The 22,628-nt window shown below is 45.7% G+C and overlaps 1 protein-coding gene across 6 annotated transcripts in view; it reads left to right on the top strand.

Moving 5' to 3' along the window:
* The window catches only part of CHAF1A (chromatin assembly factor 1 subunit A), a 215,236-nt gene that overhangs the window by 133,783 nt on the left and 58,825 nt on the right, over window positions 1–22,628 (top strand). For all 6 annotated transcript variants that reach the window (XM_033954408.1, XM_033954407.1, XM_033954406.1 and 3 more), the window contains one exon: window positions 2,108–2,351. In XM_033954408.1, the coding sequence (XP_033810299.1) occupies window positions 2,108–2,351 (244 nt within the window). The remainder of the gene's footprint in view (window positions 1–2,107; window positions 2,352–22,628) is intronic.

Here is a 22,628-nt window from a genome sequence, read left to right as displayed (position 1 = left end):
CAGAGACTTCCAAAAGACAAGCCAAAGTCTTTGGATTAATCTTCAAATCGTCCTCCGTTCCATGAATATAGATGACATAGGCCAGGCCAGTTAGGCTATTTTCAGAGGGGATGAAATCAGATGACACACTCTTCCTTTAAGGGTGACTGGTGTGAAGGATCTCAAATAACCTGCTTTTCATTGCTTCCCATGCCAATAAATGATGGGTGGTTCAAATCAGAGGCCAGCTGACTTTCTTTGTTAAGGAAGATGCCAGAATCACATCTGATGATTGGGTCCTGGACATCATAAGAGTGATACAGGCTAAAATTCTGTAAATCTCTTGATGTTTCCTTGCAAGGATCCTGTAAAATAGTTGGTTGTGGAGGCCTCATTGTCAAACCTACTCAACCTGGGTGCAGTAACTCCAGTTATCCTAGGACAAGCAGGCAGCATATTCTCACATATGGGTGGCATCATCCACAGAGCCCGGTACGGATAGTCTGAAAAGTGAACTGTCACTTTAAATTTTTTAGAACTTTGCGACTACTCGCCCTGCACATGCGCAACTACCTTCCCGCCTGAAGAGGCTCACGGTACCTCGGTTTTTCATTTTCTGCGGAGCAAAGAAGTCTATTTTCTTTATGATGGCCTTTCAAAGGGCTTTACCTTAAGCTTCTTGAAGGTTCAGGTGTCTGCTTTTGCTTATTTTCTTGGCTTCTCATCCATACGTGGCTCATTTTTTTGAAAGAGGTTAATAATCTCCATTCTTCAGTTCAAAATGTATGTCCAGAATAGATCTTAAATCTGATCCTCAAGGTGCTTGAAAGACCTGCATTTGCACTTTCTAAAATGGCTACACTTGATCTCATTGAAGACTGTGTTTCTCATGACTGATGCTTTGGCATGCCGAGTATCAGAGCTGCAAGTTGTTTTGCCAATATCTGTGTCTGCACGTCACATAAGCAGGAATTGGGCCTCGTTTCTCCCTGCCTTCCATAGGGAGGGCTATAGAATTGATTTTTGTACTCTTAAGATTTCTGGATGTTCAAAGAACATCCATTATCAGTAATGACTTGTAGACCTGACAAATTGTTTGTACTGTTTACAACTTCAAAAAAGGATGAAGCTGCCTTTAGTCTAAGAAAACTGTTGCTTATTGGTTGAACAAGATGATTTCTTTTGCATATAACCTTGCAGGCAAGCGGCCATCCTGAGCTCTAAGGGTGTATTCTGTGAGAGGTGTTGCTTATTCCTGAGTGGAGTTCAAGGCAGTTTCTCCATTAAACATTTGTAGAGCAGTGACAGTCTTCTTTCCACACTTTTTTTTTCTAAATATTATTTGGATGAAATAGTGAGAGAAGAAGACAACTTTGTGGCTTTGATGATTGAGGCTTCTGAATCCATCCCCTTTTGACTACTGCTTTGTTGTGACCCTAATGTATGCCTTCGGCTCTTATGGACTAATTTATTTCCTTTAGTACCATTAGATCAGTCCAGGTTCCCACTCTCATCCAGAGCCAGTTATTTTGGGGAGGAATTCCAGCTCTTTCTTGTATTTCTTTCTTTTAATCTAAAGAAATGCTTATGTTTGAGATGCATGAGTTTTCAATAGTTTACAGGTTTTCCTTGCTTTGTTAGTCAAATACTGAAGTGCTAGAGCTGCATAGTGTCCTTGTAATGTAGAGTATAGTTCTGTGGTTTTCTGTCTCCACTTGCTGGCAGATGGACAAAACAACTCACACGTTCTGGATTGATGTGGTGGGACAAAAGGAAAGAGAACTAGCAAGTAAGAACTAATTTCCCCTTCACTAAAGGAAAATGAAGTTAGTAAAATAGTGAACAGTGCATCTAGCTTTGTTATGACAATATTGGCTGGATGTAGGATGCACAGGGTTATTATAGGTCACACTGATGGTAAAGGTTTAGTCTCCCATCTGCTGGTAGGAGTTCATAAACTCAAGTGTCTGTAAAGGTCTGGAGGGACTAAAGGAAAGAAAATTGGGTAAGGCCTAAGTTCTCCATTTCTCCCTTTCCCTGTCATTCCCTTTAGTAAGTTGTAAGGATTTGCTGAGAGAGGATGGAGGTTGTGTATGTATCTCATTGTCCTTGGTACTTCTTTCTTTAGTGATGCAATTGTATTGGAAAATGGTGAACCAGATGAGGTGCAAATATTGACCACACCAGAAGTTCCCCTCAATAGTGACTTGGTTTTGGTGGCAAACAATGAAACTGATGATATTTCAGAGAGGAGGAGGTTTGGGAGGATGAAACTATTGCAGTTTTGTGAAAATTACCGGCCGGCGTATTGGGGAACATGGAACAAGATGAGTGAGACGATCCATGCGAGGAACCCTTGGTCCAAAGATAATGTGAGTAGTTGAGTGACAGTATATATATCTTTCACTTAAATTCTTTAACTTTACCAATGAATGTTTTATAGATTAAAAAAAAAAAAAATCTAAACCTGAAATAAAATGTAAATAAATTATTGCCAGTATAAGTTTCTTTTATTCAGGAAATACAAAGCACATGTTACAAGTAATTTCTCTTAGTTTCTTTACCATAAGAGCACAGCTTTTATAGGATTTTAGATCAAAGAAATATCTGAATTTTAATTAAAACAGTAAAGATTACTGTCTTAAAGATTCCCACATGAGCAAGGAATCGAAACACATTTTGTTGCATCATTGCACACACACTGCTGTGGCTTTGAATCGGAAATACAAAGCTCCCTTTAACTTTCTTTTGTTGGAAAGAAATTTTCTGTTTTCCTAGTACTTCTAATTCATAAATTATCTTTTGCATTATCTACAGACAACTTTTGTATTATCTAAAGACATATTCTCAAAATGTACTGGAGTTATCATATATCCTCTTTATTTGAAATCAGGTTTTATTGGAAGTTCTGTGTTAGCCCAGCATGGCTACTGTCTCCTGTCTGGCCTGCTTAGAAATCAGTAACAGTCACCTTTTTTTGTCATTTTTTAAATTAAACTTTTCCAAAAAGCAAGCACAATTACTAAATAAATATACTGTAATATTGAATACAAACAAACCATGAAGAGACTCCTCCTTCTATCTGCTCATGATGCACCCATTCCTCAGCATTTTGTTCATATTTTCCCCTAATCTTATCTGTTAACTAAATTAATTCCCCTACCAGTTTCAATTTCAGTGTCCAGACAAAAATAGTTGGGCTTTCAAGTGATTTCCAATGAGCTGATGAAGTACTTTTGCAACAGCAAGTAAGAAATTGCCTTTTAATAGATATAATTTGGAACTTCCATGAGGAATTGTTCCTATACCATAGATCTAGAATCCTTAACACAAGGCCTCCCAAGCCTGTCCTGTGGACTCCGTAGTCATAGAAACATAGAAATAGACGGCAGATAAGGGCCACGGCCCATCCAGTCTGCCCACCCTAATGACCCTCTCCTACCTTTACCTTGTGAATAGATCCCACGTGTCGATCCCTTTGGCCTTAAAATCAGGCACGCAGCTGGCCTCAATCACTTGAAGTGGAAGACTATTCCAGCGATCAACTACCCTTTCAGTAAAAAATAACTTCCTGGTGTCACCTCGCAGTTTCCCACCCCTGATTTTCCACGGATGCCCTCTTGTTGCCAAGGGACCCTTGAAAAAGAAGACATCTTCCTCTGCTTCGATGCGGCCCGTGAGATATTTGATCATGTCTCGATCATGTCTCCCCTCTCTCTACGCTCCTCGAGCGAGTATAGCTGTAATTTTTCTAACCGTTCCTCGTACGGGAGATCCTTGAGTCCCGAGACCATCCGGGTGGCCATTCTCTGGACCAACTCCATCCTCAGCACATCCTTGTGATAATGCGGCCTCCAGAATTTCACACAGTATTCCAGGTGGGGCCTCACCATGAAACTATACAATGGCATAATGACCTTCGGCTTATGGCTGACAAAACCCCTGCGTATGCAACCCATGATTTGTCTTGCCTTGGATGAAGCTTTCTCCACTTGATTGGCAGCCTTCATGTCCTCACTGACGATCACCCCTAAGTCTCGCTCTGCTACCATTTTTGTTAGGATCTCACCATTAAGGGTATAAGTCCTGCATGGATTTTGGCTACCCAGGTGCATAACTTTGCATTTTTTGGCATTGAAACTAAGTTGCCAGGTCCTAGACCAGTGCTCCAGTAGGAGTAGATCGTGCATCATGTTGTCGGGCATTGAGTTTTTGTCCGTTGTGCTTTTGCCCACTACATTGCTTAGCTTGGCGTCATCGGCAAATAATGTTATTTTACCTCGGAGCCCTTCTGCCAAGTCACTTATGAAGATATTGAATAGGATCGGGCCCAAGACTGAGCCTTGGGGCACTCCACTGATCACCTCCGTCATTTCAGAGGGGGTGCCGTTCACCATTACCCTTTGAAGCCTACCTCCAAGCCAGTTCCCAACCCATTTTGTCAATGTCTCGCCCAATCCTATAGAACTCATCTTGCTTAGCAACCTGCGGTGTGGTACGCTATCGAATGCTTTGCTAAAGTCCAGGTATATGATGTCCAGGGACTCCCCAACATCTAGCTTCCTCGTCACCCAGTCAAAGAAGCTGATCAGGTTGGATTGGCAGGATCTCCCCTTGGTAAATCCATGTTGACGGGGATCCCGTAGATTCTCCTCATTAAGGATCGTGTCTAATTGGTGTTTGATCAGGGTTTCCATTAGTTTGCTCACTATTGATGCGAGACTCACCGGTCTGTAGTTTGCTGCCTCTATTTTTGAGCCTTTCTTGTGGAGTGGAATGACGTTAGCTGTCCTCCAGTCCAACGGGACGCTGCCTGTACTAAGGGAGAGGTTGAAGAGCGCGGACAGCGGTTCCGCCAAGACATCACTCAACTCCCTGAGCACCCTGGGGTGTAGGTTGTCAGGCCCCATAGCCTTGTTAACCTTGAGCCTTGACAGTTCACCGTAGACACTGCTGGGTGTAAACTTGAAATTACTAAATGGGTCAGCCGAGTTAACCCTTGTCTGTAGTTGAGGGCCTTGCCCCGGCGCTTCTCGGGTGAAGACTGAGCAGAAATATTCATTTAATAGTTGTGCCTTTTCTGAGTCCTTTTCCACATATTCTCCGTCTGGTTTCCTAAGACGTACAATCCCTCCCGAGTTTTTACTTCTGTCACTGATGTACCTGAAGAATGATTTATCTCCCTTCTGGATGTTCTTTGCTAGAGACTCCTCCATGTGGAATTTAGCCTCCCTGACTGCAGTTTTGACGGCTTTTGACTTGGTCAGGTACTCTGCTCTAGAGTCTTGTTTCCCTGATTGTTTGTAAGAGATTAATGCTTTTTTCTTCTCCTTGATGAGGTCTGAGATCTCCACAGTGAACAACTGCGGCTTATTGTTCCTACGCCGTTTACTTACTAATTTAACATAGCGGTTTGTCGTTTCCTGTATGGTGGCTTTCAGAGTCGACCACATTTCTTCTACGCTATCGGTTTCTGCTTGGCTTTGTAGCACCTGGTGAACAAATTCGCTCATGTTTTGGAAGTTTTGTGTCCTTGAATTTGAGGACCTTGGTCAGTGTAGTGGATTTAGTGAAGCCTTTCCTAAGATTGAACCATATCATGTTGTGGTCGCTGGAGGCCAGTGTGTCTCCCACCGAGACTTCTGTGACACTTTCCCCATTGGTAAGTAACAGGTCCAGTAATGCCTGATCCCTTGTTGGGTCCAACACCAGTTGCCTGAGACGTGCTCCCCTCAAAGAGTTCAATAGCCTTCTACTGCTGCCGGAAGCAGCGGTAAGTGTGTCCCAATCCACATCAGGCATGTTGAAGTCACCTAACAATACTGTGTCCCCACGCAAGGTGATATTCTCTATATCTCCGATTAAATCCATATCTAGGTCATCCTGTTGTCTTGGGGGTCTGTAAATTACGCCAAGATACAGGCATTTGTCCTTCCCTCTGGCCAAATTAACCCAAAGAGATTCCCCAGTGTACTGGACGTCTGCGATTCTTGTGACCTTAATGTCATCTTTTGTATATAATGCTACACCTCCTCCCATTCTGCCCTCCCTGTCCTGGCGAAGCAAGTTGTAACCCGGTATGACCATGTCCCACCCATGGGAGTCCGTGAGCCAGATCTCAGATATTGCCACCACATCCAGGTCGGCATTCCTTATTTCTGTTTCCAGTTCCAGTATCTTGTTACCCAAACTGTGTGCATTAACGTACATAGCCCTCCATGTGTTTTTATTACATCTCGTTTGAGCTACTTGGACACTATTAGCATTATGCTCATAATCTTGTATTCTCCCTAGACTCAGAACTATATCGTGTACCTAACCCGGACTCCCCAGATCCAGAACTACAGTGTGTACCTATCCCAAATATGGAAGGGTGTGTATCTTGTGGGGATGTTCCCGCGTGGGCTACTTGAACTCCTTTGGTACAATATGCAATGTGTGTACCCCCTCTAGACCCAGGATTACAATATGTACTACCCATAGTCCCGGAATTCCAATGTGTACTCTCTCCGGACCCAGAATTGCAATGTGTACTCTTCCTAGATCCAGAAGTACAATGTGTATATCCACTAGACCCAGAATTACAATGTGGGCCCAGAATTATAATGTAAACCTACCCCAGACTCGAAAGTGTGTATGCTCTCCCCTGACCTAGAATTTCGGTGACCACATACCTCAGCCTCAAAAAAGAATTGGAAATTTAGCTCGTCAGAATATTTGCATGGATTGGAAATTCAGTGTATGTAAATTGATTTCATGCATAATCAATATTTATTTCCTAAAAAATGCTGAAAGACATATTGTATGTATCAGCTTTTATGTGGAGCTGGGGAATTTTTTTTTTTTTTTTTTTAATATCATGTTTATTGAGACAAAAGACAACTGGACAACAAGAGCCGAATACTAGGCAGCAAAATAGACAGGGTATCAAACAGTAGCAGAATGGTACAAGGAGTAAGAAAAACTCGCAAAGTACACAGAGGATACCATGGAACCACAGAATGGTCAATGGGAAAGGCGTGCAAGGCTCGCAGTCCAGCACCCTCCGTCTAATTTGAGTATAGAGAAAAACCAGAATCCCCAAACGATTCAGGACAAGCAAACCGCATCCAAGCATAACGAACCAAACCATACAGAAACACACCCATACAGACCCATACAGACACAACCATACACTCACACATGCACAAACACATACACACAAGCACACTCTTTCTGCCGGAAATGGCTATGTTGTGAACAAAAGTGAAAGGAAGATCCGGAAAACCACACAAGCTGACACAGGAGAACAGTCTGTAGCAACTAGGCATCCCTGTCCAAAATCTGCTGCCAGAGTGAACAGTAAGACTTCCAGTGGTCCTTGGGCGGGGCACGTAAGTGTCCAACTCAAAGCGGGCTTGCTGCTGCATCATGGCCACCCACAGGATGTAGGGTGGTGCCTCCTCAGAAGTCCATTATTTCAGAATAAGCTTTTTCCCCACAAGAATCGCATGTAGAACAAATTTCTGGGAGGGGAAATCCAAGCCATGGCGTTGGAGGTCATGGACATCCCCCAACAGAAGAGCAGATGCATTCCAGGGTAACGTGCAATGCAGTAAAACAGCACAAACACTGCCTAACTGAGTTCCAGAAAAACAGCTTTGAATAGACAAAAAAAGGAGTGAAGGAAATTACCCCTATGGGTTTTATATTTAAGACACTTATCATCAGGCCATAACCCCATAACATGTCCCCGGGCTCGGGTTAGGTAAGAGCGGTGCAATATTTTGTATTGTGTCTCTTGCAAGGTCGCTGCTTTCACATTGAGGTATAACGTTTGGAAGAGGAGTCGGATATCATGGATGGATACATCCAACTCAAGTTCGGCAGTCCATTCTCCTACCAGAATGTTGAGACCACGCTCCCCAATTCTATCCCTCCCCTCTCCATACCAAGTGGATATTTTATTGGTTGCTGTGGAGGTGGAGAGGAAAATCGTGTCCAAAGTGCCATAACCCCAGCTGTCCCCGTGAGTGCGTACTAGGGAATGATAGTAGTGATGAATTTGGAGATAAGTGTAAATGTGGGCATGGGGTTAAGACCACGAGGTCTGCATTTGAGCAAAAGAAGGAAACACTCCTCCCCCCAAAGCCAGTACAGGAGCCAAGGTCATATCACGCACCGTGCGTCCTTTCAGATCCGCCAGGCCCCCCACTCCGGGAACAAAAAAAGGATTGCGAATAAGAGAAAGAAAAGGAGAAACAGTAGGCAACCTGCCCTGCTGCATACGCCACCAGTGCCATGCTCTACGAAAAGGAAGGAGGAATGGGAGAGAAGGAGTACAAAGCCCCCCGCCCCATGAATGAAAGATGAAAAAAGACCAGGGTGAGCAACAGTCCTCAAGTAAGGCTGCCGGAGAATAACGACGCGAAGATACCAATTGTTCATGGATCCAGCGAAGAAGCGCCGCCACATTGTAGACACGAAGAGCAGGTAAGCCTAACCCCCCCCCCCCGTCTCTACTCTGGGACAATTTAAGAGCATTGATGCGGGTCACCCTCCCGCTCCAGACAAAAGAGTGGACAATAGATTGGTAAGAATGCTCGTCTGTATGTGAGATCCAGACAGGAATTGTTTGCAACGGATATAGCAGTTTCGGAAATAACACCATTTTCACCAATGCCATTCGACCCAGCAAGGAAAGGGGGAGCGAATGCCGTTTGAGACAAAGAGCTTTAATCCGTCCAATAGTAGCAATGATTTTTGCATCGTACAGCTTACGTGAGTCTCGATAAAGCATGATGCCTAAATATTTCAACTTCCCAGGTGCTATGCCGACGCCCAGTTCCTTACACCAAGGTTCCACAGCTGAGGGTCCTAACAAAAGAGCCTCCGTCTTCTCGAAGTTAATTTTGAGGCCTGAAAAGATGCCATAAGATCGAATGATCGACATTAAGGCGGGCATGGTCCGGTCAGCATAATTAACATATAGGAGCATATCATCAGCGAACATGCTAATATGGAATTCCCGGCTGCCCACCCAAAGTCCCTCTAACTGGGTGTCCTGATGGATCTGGGCGGCCAAAGGCTCTAAGGATAAAAGAAAGAGAAGCGGCGAGAGGGGACAACCTTGCCATGTGCCCCTCCCAAGAGGGAAGGGATCCGGCACTCCACCATTCACCAATAACTGGGAGTGAGGATTATGATACAATGCTAACAGCCAGTCAATGAAGTCGCCTCGGATGCCGAGGCAATCAAGAATCCCGAAGAGGTGGGTCCAGGAGACCATGTCAAACACCTTCTCGACATCCAAGCTGGTAATGAACGCTCTATCGATGAGGACATGGGAGGACTGCAGCACCGCGAGAACCTTCAAAAGATTCATGGAGGCATGCCTACCCTGTACAAAGCCCACCTGGTCTTCATGAATGAGAGAGGGAAGAAAGTCGTTGAGTCGCGCCGCAAGAATACTAGCCAAAATTTTGATATCCTGATTGAGAAGGGATATAGGCCTGTAAGACCCCAGGGCATCAAGCGGTCGCCCAGGCTTGGGAAGAATGATGATATGCACTCTGTTATGAGAATCCCCTGGGGGAGTAGTAGTGCGGAGACCCATAAAGTAATTCTGTAAAGAGAATAAAGCCGAATGGTCCAAAAGTTTATAAAACTCGGGGCCAAGACCATCAGGTCCCGGCGTCTTGGCTAGCTTAAGTTTTTTGATGGCCACCTGCAGCTCCTCGCCTGTAATGGGGCCATTAAGAGCAGCACGTTGGTCATCAGTCAGCGTAGGGAGAGAGATTCCTTGAAAGAACTTGTCGCTAGCGGCCGCATCATAAGGTTGAGTGGCATAAAGGTCGGAATAAAATTGCACAAATTGTTGTGTAATAGCCTGATGAGTAATATGAGTTACTCCCTGTTTGTCTTTAATAGCAGTTATAGTGTGCCGCGCTTTATGAGATCGCACCAAATTGGCCAACAACCGCCCCGTTTTATCACCCCAACGATGTAGTTTGTATTTATAGCAGTAGATGTTACGGCTAGCTCGTTGATCTAAAAGAAGGTTAATTTTAGATTTAATAATACTCATGGCCTGTCTGATAGTATCATCAAGACAAGAAATATGAAAAGTCCTATAAGCAGCAAGATCTCTGGACAAAGAAAGAAGTTCCCCATCTCGTTGTTTTTTCAAGGAGGCAGAATAAGCCAAAATGTGCCCCCGCATGACCGCCTTAGCGGCTTCCCAATAAATAACTGGGCCCGCATCTTCCACTGAATTGGTATGAACAAAATCATTCCATTTCTTCTGAAAGAACTCACGAAACGAAGCATCTTTGAAGAGATGTGGTGACATATGCCAAACACGACCCGCCGCCTGAGAGCCAAACTGTAAGGCAAGGCCCAAGAGAGCATGGTTAGAGACTAGAGGCACAGAGATACTGGCATCCGTTAGGTAGGGGAAGAAAGAAGCAGAAATAAGGATGTAATCAATGTGAGAGTAAGTCGAGTGAGGGTGGAAATAAAAGGAAAAATCGTGCTCATCCGGATGCAGAGTACACCAGGAGTCCAGCAGACTCAATTCCTTCATGAGAAAGTGCACCCCTTTTGTGAAGTGTCCCTTCGGTACCGGTTTAGCGGGTTTATGATCCTATTGGGGGTGAGCTACAAAATTGAAATCGCCACCCAAAATGATCGGTTGGGGCAAATGTGGAGCCAGGTGGCCCACCAAGGACGCAAAAAATGCGTGGGTATAGAGGTTAGGAGCATATATATTACACAATACTAAAGGTTTGCCCCATAGTTCCCCAACCAGTATAATATACCGTCCATTAGGATCAGCAATTTGGTTATGAATATGAAAGGGTATGTTTTTATGTATAAGGATAGCCACCCCACATTTCCTAGCTGTATAAGAAGCATAGCACACCTGTCCCACCCACTCCCTGCGGAGCTTACCATGTTCAAGAGGAGTCAAATGGGCAATGTCAGTGTGTTCCCTTTTAAGATAGGCTAATAATTTTGTACGTTTAATAGGGGAGTGTATCCCTGCCACATTTAGTGATTTCACATTCAATAAAGTCATGGCATATAAAGAACACGGGGCAGTAAGAACCAGATATGGAACGACCAAGTAAACAAGAGTGGGACGTCCCAGCAATATCCCACCCTGGTAAGCTCACACAGCAGCAAAGTATAAAATACAAACAGTGAGAAACCCCAACTTGCAACGTCCCTCCGGCAGAGAAAACAGTCATACAGCCCCCTGCCCCACCCCATCATACCCCAATTCCAAACATAGCATGGGAAATCCCCTGCTAAACCCCAACCCTTAGAACCTCCAACCGTGCAGCCCCAGGCCGCATCATAACAGACAGCACTGCGACCCCAGGGGGCCAAGGCCCTGTGAGACCATGGCCCTACATAGATAAGGCTCAAAGCATCACAGTAGATGGGAACATTGGTGGTAGGAGTAGAGTCCCAAAGTCCAGGAAGGCAAATCCTCAAAGAGTAGAAAGACGAACATCTAAACTATGTGATGAACAGAAAATAACCGTCAAGAACATGTGGAACAAGGAAAATGCAGTGCTCCACAAAATCAAGCCCACAAGAACAAGGTCTGTGAAGAAACAAATAGGCTGAACATTGGAGAAAGTGCTCTCAGGGCCCCAAGGCAGAGATGGCCAGTGCACAGTGCTATAATCAACCACAAATGGCCCTCCAGAAGTTAAAGATCCATGGGCTGTAGAACAGGATCGCGATCCCGCAGACACTGTGACAAAGCGAGGCATCTGTTGCTGGAAAGCAGGCATGTCAGAAATGCAGGCGCGTAGCTCCAAAGTTGAGTGAGCAATTGCCACCGGAGGAAAACTAGCCTCTTCAGGCCCTCAGGATATCCGAACAACCACCCCAACAAATGTCACACAGAAGGGCAGGTGCCAATCGGGGCCTGCACAGGAACCCCCCCATGTCCAACAGAGACAAACAAAACAGAACCTGGGAGGCGGCATGGTGGCTCTCCGAGAACAGACTCAGGAAGGATGGCGATCCCCTAGTAGTGGAGCAGGTAAAGATTTAAGAAACCCCTCCAGCTCTTCTGGTGTGTTATAGAAAGCAGTAGAGTTATTATAGGTCACCCTTGCCCGTGCAGGGTACAGCAACGAAAAGCGGATGTTACGCTTAAACAGCTCACTGCAGTGGGGTGCCATGGCCCGGCGCTTCGAGGAGACATGGGGCGAGAAGTCCTGAAAGATGAGCATATTATGATCCTCCAGGTGCAAGTTAAGATCTCGTCCTTACGGTAGTGGGCCAGCACACGCTCCTTCAGAGCATAATTAAGAAAACGTGCGATGACTGGCCGGGAATCCTCATCACGTTGGGAGCCCAATCTGTGAGCCCATTCGATGGAAAATGGCGCCAGCGGGTATAGGCAGAGCAAGAGTTTTAGGCAACCAGTCCTCCAACCACTTGCGCAGATCGACATCCCTGATGGAATTAGGGATCCCCACAAACCTCAAATTCTTGCGGCGTCCTCTGTTTTCCAGATCCTCAAGACGTTCCGCCGTGGCTTTATTCGCTGATTCCAGCGTACGAAGGCGCTCTTCAAAATTAGCTGTGATGTCCTCTTGCTGGGCTATCCTGTCCTCGACGTGTTGGAGCCGACCAGCTTGCGAATCTAGACTTTCTTTAATACCTTCCATGAAGGTATGTATAATAGCAAGCTTGTCCTCCATAACTAGGGTAAGCGAACGCGTGAGCTCTTGAACCGCCGCTGCCTCCAGTGTAAAGACAGGCGCCTCGTGGTGTTCCGCCATCTTGTTGTCGTGTCCCTTCTGCTTGTCCCTCGCAGTCCTAGCAGATTTTGCTGCCATCAACGCGGCCCGGCCCAAAGAATCTTATCGGCGCAGATGCAGCACAGCAAGGCCATTCAGGTCTGTAATTTTAGGCACTGCGCCGATCAGTGAAAAGCAGATTTAAAAACAGAATATTTCGGCACAGCCCGGAGCTGCACAGAGGCACGTCCGTTCACCCTCCCGGCATCACGTGCCCCCCGGAGCTGGGGAATTTAATGCATTAGGTTTTGGAAGAGTTGCTTGCTTGATGCACGTTTTATATTTTGTATGTTGATTGTACACTGCTTTGGTTTAAAGCAGTATATAAGTTTTTTTAAATAAATAAATAAATAAAAACTGGCAGTGGGATCCAAAATCTAACTTAACACTTTTTTCCTAGTGCAATAGGTGTGTAATTCTGGATAAGCAGGTAATCTCCCCAACACCTTAAGCTCTGCAGAAGAAAATCCACTCCAGATTTTTTTCTGTAACCCTCTTACTTCACTGGGAGCTCTACTGCTACCTACATTTATTTCCTTCTGTATGCAAGCCTGAAGTAGTGTTTCTATTCTGCTCTCTTTTATTTCTTTTACTCAGTGTTTTTCAGTTAATTTTTGACGGTTTGGGTGCTCAGAGCTTCCCAATTCCAGGGTCGGCTCTGCTTGCATGGAGAAGAAGCAGACTGGGGTCTGCAGCTGACAGGCCAATCCCTTGTGGTACCTGTTAGCCAGCCTTCAAAAGTATTTTGGGAGCTCGGGCCATCCCTGCCTACCATACCTCATTTACTGCTTTGCAGGGGTTTGAGCACATGCTGTCAGCAGTTCTTTGCAGGGTGCTGGGTGTTTTTGCCTCCCCCCTTCTGGTAGCTTATCTGGCAGTCCACGGGGGTGGGAGTTCAGTCAGCCGTGTGTCTGACTAGCAGCCTGAAGATCAGCATTGGAAAGGCTTTTCAGCACGAGGCAGTGATTTATTTTCCCTTTCCAGCTACTGTACAGAGCTGAGGCAGGTTGCATAGTGAGTATGGCTGTTACAGCCTCTGAGGTGAATCTGAGGGGAGTCTGAAATTCCAGTTTTTGTGGGTTCCTGCATGATCCCCCTCCTCAAAAATCCTAAATATGCTGTTTTTTCACTTTTGGGGATTTTATTTTTAGCAATTTTTCGTGCCAAAATCCTGATGGCAGCCATCTTGGATTTTTAGCTATCTATCTATTTTTTTTTTTTTTTCAAAAAGTTTCCTGCAGCTCCAAATTGTCTCCTTTTACCTCAAAACTTGTTGGGATGGAGTCCTTGGGCTCTTTTACCCCAACCCATGCCAGGATGGCACAAATTTTGCGCCTCAGAAATCCTTGCGCCATATGCCATGCTGAGAAGGAAGGAGAGACAGGAGTGTCCAGCTTACCCTCTCCTTTGTGTTCTTGGCTTGAAGAAAGGGTAGCTAGCCTGCTAGGGTGGGCATTTCTCTTTTTCAGTCCTGGTAACAGTGACCGTCACGGGCAGAAGCTGCAGAACCCAAGAAACGCAAAATAGAGTTGTCACAGATTGACTGCACTCCCTGGCATGGCTCTTTCTTAGGAATTCATCAGTTTGATGTGGAAAGCCTTTTGAGCCTTTCGAGAGAACTGTTCTCCCAAAGCACAGACCCGGCACGTAAGGACACAGCCCCTCAGGGGACATCTACCTACACTCTACCGCTGCCCAGAACTTGGGAGACCTGTTTACAGAGGGTACAGAGGATGATGAGTCTTTCACTGTTCTCTTATTGTCTAAACAGATGTGCTTCCCATATCAGGAGAGGCTGGTCTGCAGACTGACGCTTTAGATCCTATTATGGCTTTGGATCCTGAAGATGATCCTATGGTCCTGTGCTGTTTAAACCCACGGCCCTGCCAGATCTCATTTTGGAGTCTTTTCATTCTGAATTTAGACTCCCAGCCAGTTCCTTCTACTTCCTTCTCCCTTATGAGTGGAGTGAGGGTTCAGACTTCTACATTTCCCTGGCAGCTGGAGATAAATGTCTTAGTCATGGAGCTGTGGGATTCTCCTAAAGGGTCTCTTAAGGTAGCAAGAGCAATATCTTGGCTGTATCCCAGTGATCTCAAACTCGCAGCCCGGGGGCCACATGCCAGGTACTATTTTGTGGCCCACAGTCTGTACTAGTGCTGCCTGCTCTTTGCAGCATCCTCTGGCTTTTCCCCTGGCCTCCCACTCTTACCTTCAGATAATTACCGCAGCCTGTAGAGAGGATTGGCGGTGCTGTAGCGATCCTTGCATGCTGCTGTCATCCTCAGCAGCACGTTCCCTCTGCCGCGATCCTGCCCCTGATGTCAGAGGTGGGGCAGCACCGCGGCAGAGGGAACGTGCTGCGGAGGCCAATGGCAGCCTGCAAGGAACGCTACAGCATTGGCGATCCTCTCTGCAGGCTGCGGTAATTAGCTGAAACTAAGACTAGTAGGCCAGGGGGGAACATATAAGGTCTTCGGGGGGGGGGGGGGTGATATTTATAAACTATAAAGAGTTTTACCTCATGCAAAATTGTTATTTTTTTAATAAGACATTAACTATTTTTTCTGCGGCCCTTCAAGTACCTACAAATCCAAAATGTGGCCCTGCAAAGGGTTTGAGTTTGAGACCACTGCTGTATCCTATGGCACAGGAGTGCCAGCAGCTTTTTATTCAGCCTAAAGTGGATTCTTTGGTAGCACAGGTTACTAAGCACCCCTCCCTTCCGAGTGAAGGCGGTGTCGTGCTCGAAGATGTACAGGATTGCTGAGTAAATGTATTTCTCAAGGGGCTTTCTGAGGTGTTAACTTTGGGAATCAAAGCAGCCTCATGCTGTCCTTTGTCACATGTGCATGTCTATCCAGGCTACATACTTTGGAGTGTGAAGGCGATAAGCCGGAACCTCTGCTCCTTTTATCTGTAGTTGATTATGTAGCAGATGTGCTCTTGACATTCGTGTCATGGGTAAGGAATCCGATTATTCAATTTCTACTCACAGAATGCTCTGGATCAGGCAATGGACTGGAGATTCTACCTCTAAAGCTACTCTCAGCAAACTTCCATTTAAAGGGCAGCTGTTCTGTAAAGATCAGGACGATCTCATGAACTGTGTGGTGGACAATAATCCCAAGACTCTTGACAGCAGACCTAGAAGCTCAGGGCACTCTAATTTTCGTGGCTCCTGGCAATATTCCAGTTCTACATCCCAGAGATTATCCCAGGGTTACAAGCAGAGGTTTTCTAGGTCTCAGCACAGTCAGGCCTCAGCAACTTGTGCTGCTTCCACCATCAAGAAAATGCAATGATGCCAGGTCGGGGGGGGGGGGGGCGGGTCCCCCTCTCAACATTGGGGGTCCGACTCATGGTGTTTTTACATGACTGGGTTCAAATTTCGTCCAACCATAGGGTTCTGGAAATCATTCAGTCCAGCTACAAGCTGGAATTTGTCCAGCCTCTAACGAATTGGTTTGTGGACTCTCCTGCAGGATGACTGGAAAAGATGATCAAGGTACAAGCCACTGTGAGAAGGTTGCTAGATATCCAGGCCATAGAGCCTGTGCTACCGGGCTCAGGCAGATACTCCATATATTTTATCGTGCCAATAAAGGCTGTGACAATTAGAGACCTATATAAATGCAGCACTCAGAGTTCCATGCTTTCGCATGGAAACAGTTCATTCTGTCATAGTGGCGGTAACTCCGGAAGAGTTCCTAGCCTCTCTGGATCTAACAGATGCCTACTTGCCATATTCCCAGATCACAGAAAGTTTCTCAGATTTCATGTGCTGGAAAATCATTATCAATTCTCGGCTCTGCCTTTCAACCTGGCAACAGCTCCTTGCACCTTCACCAAAGTCATGGTGGTGATGGTGGCAGCCCACGTGTGCAATATGGAGCTACAAGTGCATCCCTTCCTGGACGACTGGCTAATCTAGACCCCCTCATTGTCTGAGGGTCGATGCACGGTGGATCAGGTGGTCTGAGTCCTGGAAGACATGAGTTAGATTGTAAATTACTCTAAACCAGTGTTTTTCAACCGCTGTTCCGCGGCACACTAGTGTGCCGCGAGATGTTGCCTGGTGTGCCGCAGGGCCGCCGGGCCCGGAGCTGACAGGGGGGCCCGAGGCAGGGGCGCCAGTAGCTCGCCAAGGCAAAGTGAGTCGATCACCCAGGACTCACTTTGTCTTGGCGATCTAATCTATCGAGCCGATAAGTCTTCTTCTCCCCGACGTCCATTCTGCAGTCGGAGAGGAAGTTCGGGCCAGCCAATCGCTGCCTGGCTGGGCGGAACTTCCTCTCCGATTGCAGAATTGACGTCGGGGAGAGGAAGACTGATCGGCCCGAAGCAGGGAGAGCATGCGTCGGCGTCGGCTTTGGGGCCTGTTATCCATTGGTGGGTCCTGTTCCCCGATGGCAGCGGCAGTGGCAGTGGCTTGGGGAACGGCAGGGAGAAAGAAAGAAAGGGGGCAGGCAGGGAAACAGAAGGAAAGAAGAAAAAAAAAGAAAGAAAGGTCAGGGAGAGAGGAAGAAAAAGTTGGGGGAGGGAATGAGGTGTGGAGGAGAGAAAGCATACAGGCTGATAGAAGGGAAGAAAGATTGGATGCACAGTCAGAAGAAGAAAGTGCAACCAGAGACTCATGAAATCACCAGACAAGGTAGGAAAAATGATTTTATTTTAAATTTAGCAAAGTGGAGGCAGTATTACCACAGTTTTCAAAGGAATTTGCCCAAATAACTTAATAGTTAACTGGGTAAATTCCCAGAGATGAAACTTCCCTTCACTTACTATGCACAGTTCTGAATTTATATCTGCTGTCTATATTTTACAATATGGTCACCTTTTACTAAACCGCAATAGTGGTTTTTAGCGCAGGGAGCCTATGAGCATCAAGAGCAGCGCTGGACATTCAGCGCAACTCCCTGCGCTAAAAACTGCTATTGTGGTTTAATAAAAAGGATGGAGGGTATATTTGTCTATTTTTGTATGCTATAAAAACCAAATACAGAGAGAGACTGAGAGCTGTTGACGAAGAGCTACGTGTGTGTCTTTCTTCGATTCCAGCCAGAATATCAGCTTTGTGTTCAGCCAAACAGGCCCAGGTTTCGCACTGAATAAAGTATTTTATAATTTTTATAATTTTTATTTCGTAATAAAGTAATTATAAAATACTTTCTTTGTGTTTATTTGATTCCTATTCAAGAGAATTACTTTATATATAATCAATATAGGCAGAGAGTTAAATTTTTTAACATTTTCTAATGGTGGTGTGCCTCGTGATTTTTTTCATGAAACAAGTGTGCCTATGCCCAAAAAAGGTTGAAAAACACTGCTCTAAACAAACCTCCTTTGGAGGACAGTGAAAGATTAGATTTGATTGCAAGCATGACTGTTATTTTAAAACGACACTGGACAGCACTTTATCACACAAGCACTTTATGTAGATTAATTTCATGCAGTTTATGATACATGATAGTTAAACGCTGGACAGGAGGGCAACAAGAACAATAGAAACATAGAGTATGACGGCAGAAAAGGGCCTACGGCCCAACAAGTCTGCCCACTCAAATAACCCTCCCCTCTAAGTTCCTCTTTGAAGTGAGCCCACGTGTTGATCCCATTTGATCTTAAAATCAGTCAATGCCAAAAAGTGTAAGATAATGCACCTTGGTGGCAGAAACCCATGCAGAACCTACACTCTGAATGGTGAGACCTTAATCAGAACTGTTTTTGATAGCATTTTAAAACAACTACAGTTCTAAATATAGTTCTGACAGCATTTTAAAACAACTATATAGGTAATTGGAATACCAGCGATTTTTTTTTTGAGTGACCTCCGAAATGACGGAGGTGATTAGTGGAGTACCACAGGGCTCAGTTTTGGGCCCAATCCTATTCAACATCTTTATAAGAGACTTGGCAGAAGGGCTTCGAGGTAAAATAACATTATTCGCCGATGACGCCAAACTGAGTAATGTAGTGGGCAAATGCACAACAGACGAAGATTCAGTGCCCGACAACATGATGCATGACCTACTCCTACTGGAGCGATGGTCTAGGACATGGCAACTCAACTTCAATGCCAAAAAATGCAAAGTTATGCACCTGGGCAGCCAGAATCCATGCAAGTCTTATACCCTTAATGGCGAGATCCTAGCAAAAACGGTAGCAGAACGAGACTTGGGGGTAATCGTCAGTGAGGACATGAAGTCTGCCAATCAAGTGGAGCAGGCTTCGTCCAAGGCAAGACAAATCATGGGCTGCATACGAAGGGGTTTCGTCAGTCGTAAGGCGGAAGTCATTATGCCATTGTATAGATCCATGGTGAGGCCCCACCTGGAATACTGTGTGCAATTCTGGAGGCCGCATTATCGCAAGGATGTGCTGAGACTGGAGTCGGTGCAAAGAATGGCCACCCGGATGGTCTCGGGACTCAAGGATCTACCATACGAAAAACGGCTTGACAAATTACAGCTATACTCGCTCGAGGAGCGCAGAGAGAGGGGGGACATGATCGAGACGTTCAAGTATCTTACGGGCCGCATCGAGGCGGAGGAAGATATCTTCTTTTTCAAGGGTCCCACGACAACAAGAGGGCATCCGTTGAAAATCAGGGGCGGGAAACTACGAGGTGACACCAGGAAATTCTTTTTCACTGAAAGAGTGGTTGATCGCTGGAATAGTCTTCCACTACAGGTGATTGATGCCAGCAGCGTGCCTGATTTTAAGGCCAAATGGGATCGGCACATGGGATCTATTCACAGGGCAAAGGTAGGGGAGGGACATTAAGGTGGGCAGACTAGATGGGCCGTGGGCCCTTATCTGCCGTCTATTTCTATGTTTCTATGACATCCAAGCCATTGCACACTATGCTTTATGGAAGCTTCCTGGGCAGTCATAATGACAGATGCTGGTCTGCTTGGCTGGGAAGCTCATTGCAGCCATCAACTGATTCAAGAGCGTTGGTTGCCCTCAGAGGAAGTTTTCAATCAACAGGCTGTAGCTGCAAGCCATTCAGCTAGCTCTGGTGAAATTGCAAAAGACTGGAAGGTCAAGCAGTCAGAGTCTTCTCTGACAATGCTACAGCGGTTGCATATGTTGATTGCCAGGGCAGCCCCAAGAGTGCCCATCTGTATCTGAAGCACGCTTACTTTTCACCTGGACAGAACAACATTTACAAGCGCTGTCGGTAGCGCATGTAGCAGGAGTGAACAATGTTCAAGCCGACTTCCTAAGCACACAGATCTTAGATCCGGGCGATGGGACGCTCTCAGCGACAGCATTTCAAGTCATTGTTCAGCACTGGGGTCGGCTTCAAGTCGACTTCATGGTGACAGCAAAGAACAAAAAGGTGGACAGGTTTTTCGGTCAAATATGAGCCCGGATGGAAGGGTCTAGACACTCTAGTCCAGCTGTGGCCTCAGGGTCTCCTGTTGTACATCTCTCCTCCCTGGCACAGGATAGGCTAAATCATAAGAACATAAGAATTGCCGCTGCTGGGTCAGACCAGTGGTCCATTGTGCCCAGCAGTCCGCTCACACGGCGGCCCCCAGGTCAAAGACTAGTGCTCTAAATGAGTCCAGCCTCACCAGTTTAGCAGGAACTTGCTAACTTTGTCTTGAATCCCTGGAGGGTGTTTTCCCCCATAACAGACTGGAAAAGCGTTCCAGTTTTCTACCACTCTCTGGGTGAAGAAGAACTTCCTTACGTTTGTATGGAATCTATCCCCTTTAAACTTTAGAGAGTGCCCTCTCGTTCTCCCTACCTTGGACAGGGTGAACAATCTGTCTTTATCTACTAAGTCTATTCCCTTCAGTATTTTGAATGCTTCGATCATGTCCCCCTCTCAGTCTCCTCTTTTCAAGGGAGAAGAGGCCCAGTTTCTCCAATCTCTCACTGTATGGCAACTCCTCCAGCCCCTTAATCATTTTAGTCGCTCTTCTCTGGACCCTTTTGAGTAGTATCGTGTCCTTCTTCATGTATGGCTACCAATGCTGGATGCAGTACTCCAAATGAGAGCGCACCATGGCCCGGTACAGCGGCATGATAACCTTCAGTACTCCAGGAGCCTGGTACGGACAGTTTGATAAGTGAACTGTCACTTTAAGTTGAAAAACTTTGCGACTGCCCACACTGCGCATACGTGACTGCCTTCTCACCCAATGCCACCTAGCCCTTCAGTTCTTCACTTTCCATGGAGCAAAGAAATTTGTTTTCACTGAATTCTGTTCAGTTGCCTTCCCACTTCGTGTCTTTTATTTTCTATTCTATGTTTTTCTTTCAAGTTTAGTAATTCGGTTTTATTTTTGACAGGTTTTCTAAAAAAAAAACCAAGAAAACTGTGGTGACGGGCTGTGAAACTGTAGTTATGTTTTTTTGTTGTTGCAAACCTTTTTCAAAGGTTGGCGGCTTTCTTCTGTAACACCTCTTTAATTTCTTTCTTCCGTGCCCTTTTTTTTCTGTCAAGAACAGTTCTTCGTCACGAGCATGGATGGTGCTAGGTCTTCGCAGCCTCTGATATCAAAAGCATCAACATCGGCATCACAGAACATTCCGGCATCGGGAAGCCAGCTAAGAGTCCATCCACTTCCCAACAAGTGTCATGGGTCTCTACAGCATTGAGTCACTCGATGCAAACCAAACAATGATACCGTTCCCTAGCTTTGCAGGTTGTCTTTTCTTCATGGTGTGCATCCTCATCAAGGTCACCCATACCAAAACAACCTGCTGCAATAATGTACTGGCTGTTGAGCCTGTAGTACTTGTGCATACTTCAGGTCTCTGCGACATCGAGTCAGTCGATGCAGACCACACACCGACACTGTTGCTCCCCAGTTTCGCAGGTTGTCTCTTCTTCATGGTGTGCATCGAGGTTGACCATTCCAGGACAACCTGCTGCACTGATGGTGCCGGCTGTCGAGCCTATAGTACAGGTGCATACTTCATCTTCTTAGTAAGCGTCACAGGTCTCTACAGCATTGAGTCAGTCAATGCAGACTTTTCAACGCCGCTGCTCCCCAGCTTCCCAAGTTGTCTCTCCTTCATGGTGTGCATCAAGGTCAACTATTCCAGGGCAACCTGCTGTACCGATGGTGCTGGCTGTGGAGTCTTTAGTACTGGTGCATACTTCAAAGTGTCAAAGGTCTTACCAGCATCGAGTCTTCATGCAGACCTTACATCATTGCCATTGCGTTCCAGCTTCACAGGTTGACTTTTCTCTTCGGTATGTGTTCTTATTGAAGGTATCCAGTTATTTGATGCAGAAAACTCAGTCACCACTGTTTTTTCAGTTTTCTATGTGCATTGAGACAACCTTCTGCACCGATGGTACCGAATATTCACTTACTGATACCGGTACATGTTTGAGGACAAGCCTACATGAGTCCTATAGAAGGAAGTTTGGTACACCATGCTGAGGCTAGTATACATTCCCTTGGTACCGGCCCACTGCGATTTTCACTACGAGGCCTCTAAGTACTGGGGTTAGCTATCCATCAGAGCTTCTTACTAATCATGGATTTTATGAGCACTTCCCATCGACCAGACATTGATCTTATATATTGACCTTCTGATTCTTTTTATCAACACGCTCTTCTCCATTGCATTGTTTCTCATGTGTTAAAGTGAATAAGAGATACTCATCGATCCTTGTCATCATCTTCACCGAATCGATACCGAGATCATCCTATTTTTACTCAAAGACTGGACTTTTAACTTTCATTCAGGCTTTGCTTTGGCTTTACATTTGCCTGACTCTTCCAGCATTCCTTTAGAACCGTCTTTACAAGAAATTGCTTCCCAGGACCAGATCTTTTCTTTCCTGGATATATGATGAGTTCAGCACAA

Source organism: Geotrypetes seraphini, chromosome 8 (assembly GCF_902459505.1).
Source record: "Geotrypetes seraphini chromosome 8, aGeoSer1.1, whole genome shotgun sequence".
Taxonomy (NCBI): domain Eukaryota; kingdom Metazoa; phylum Chordata; class Amphibia; order Gymnophiona; family Dermophiidae; genus Geotrypetes; species Geotrypetes seraphini.
The sequence above is the reverse complement of the archived record's forward strand: the minus strand, read 5'-3'. Positions and strand labels throughout refer to the sequence as shown.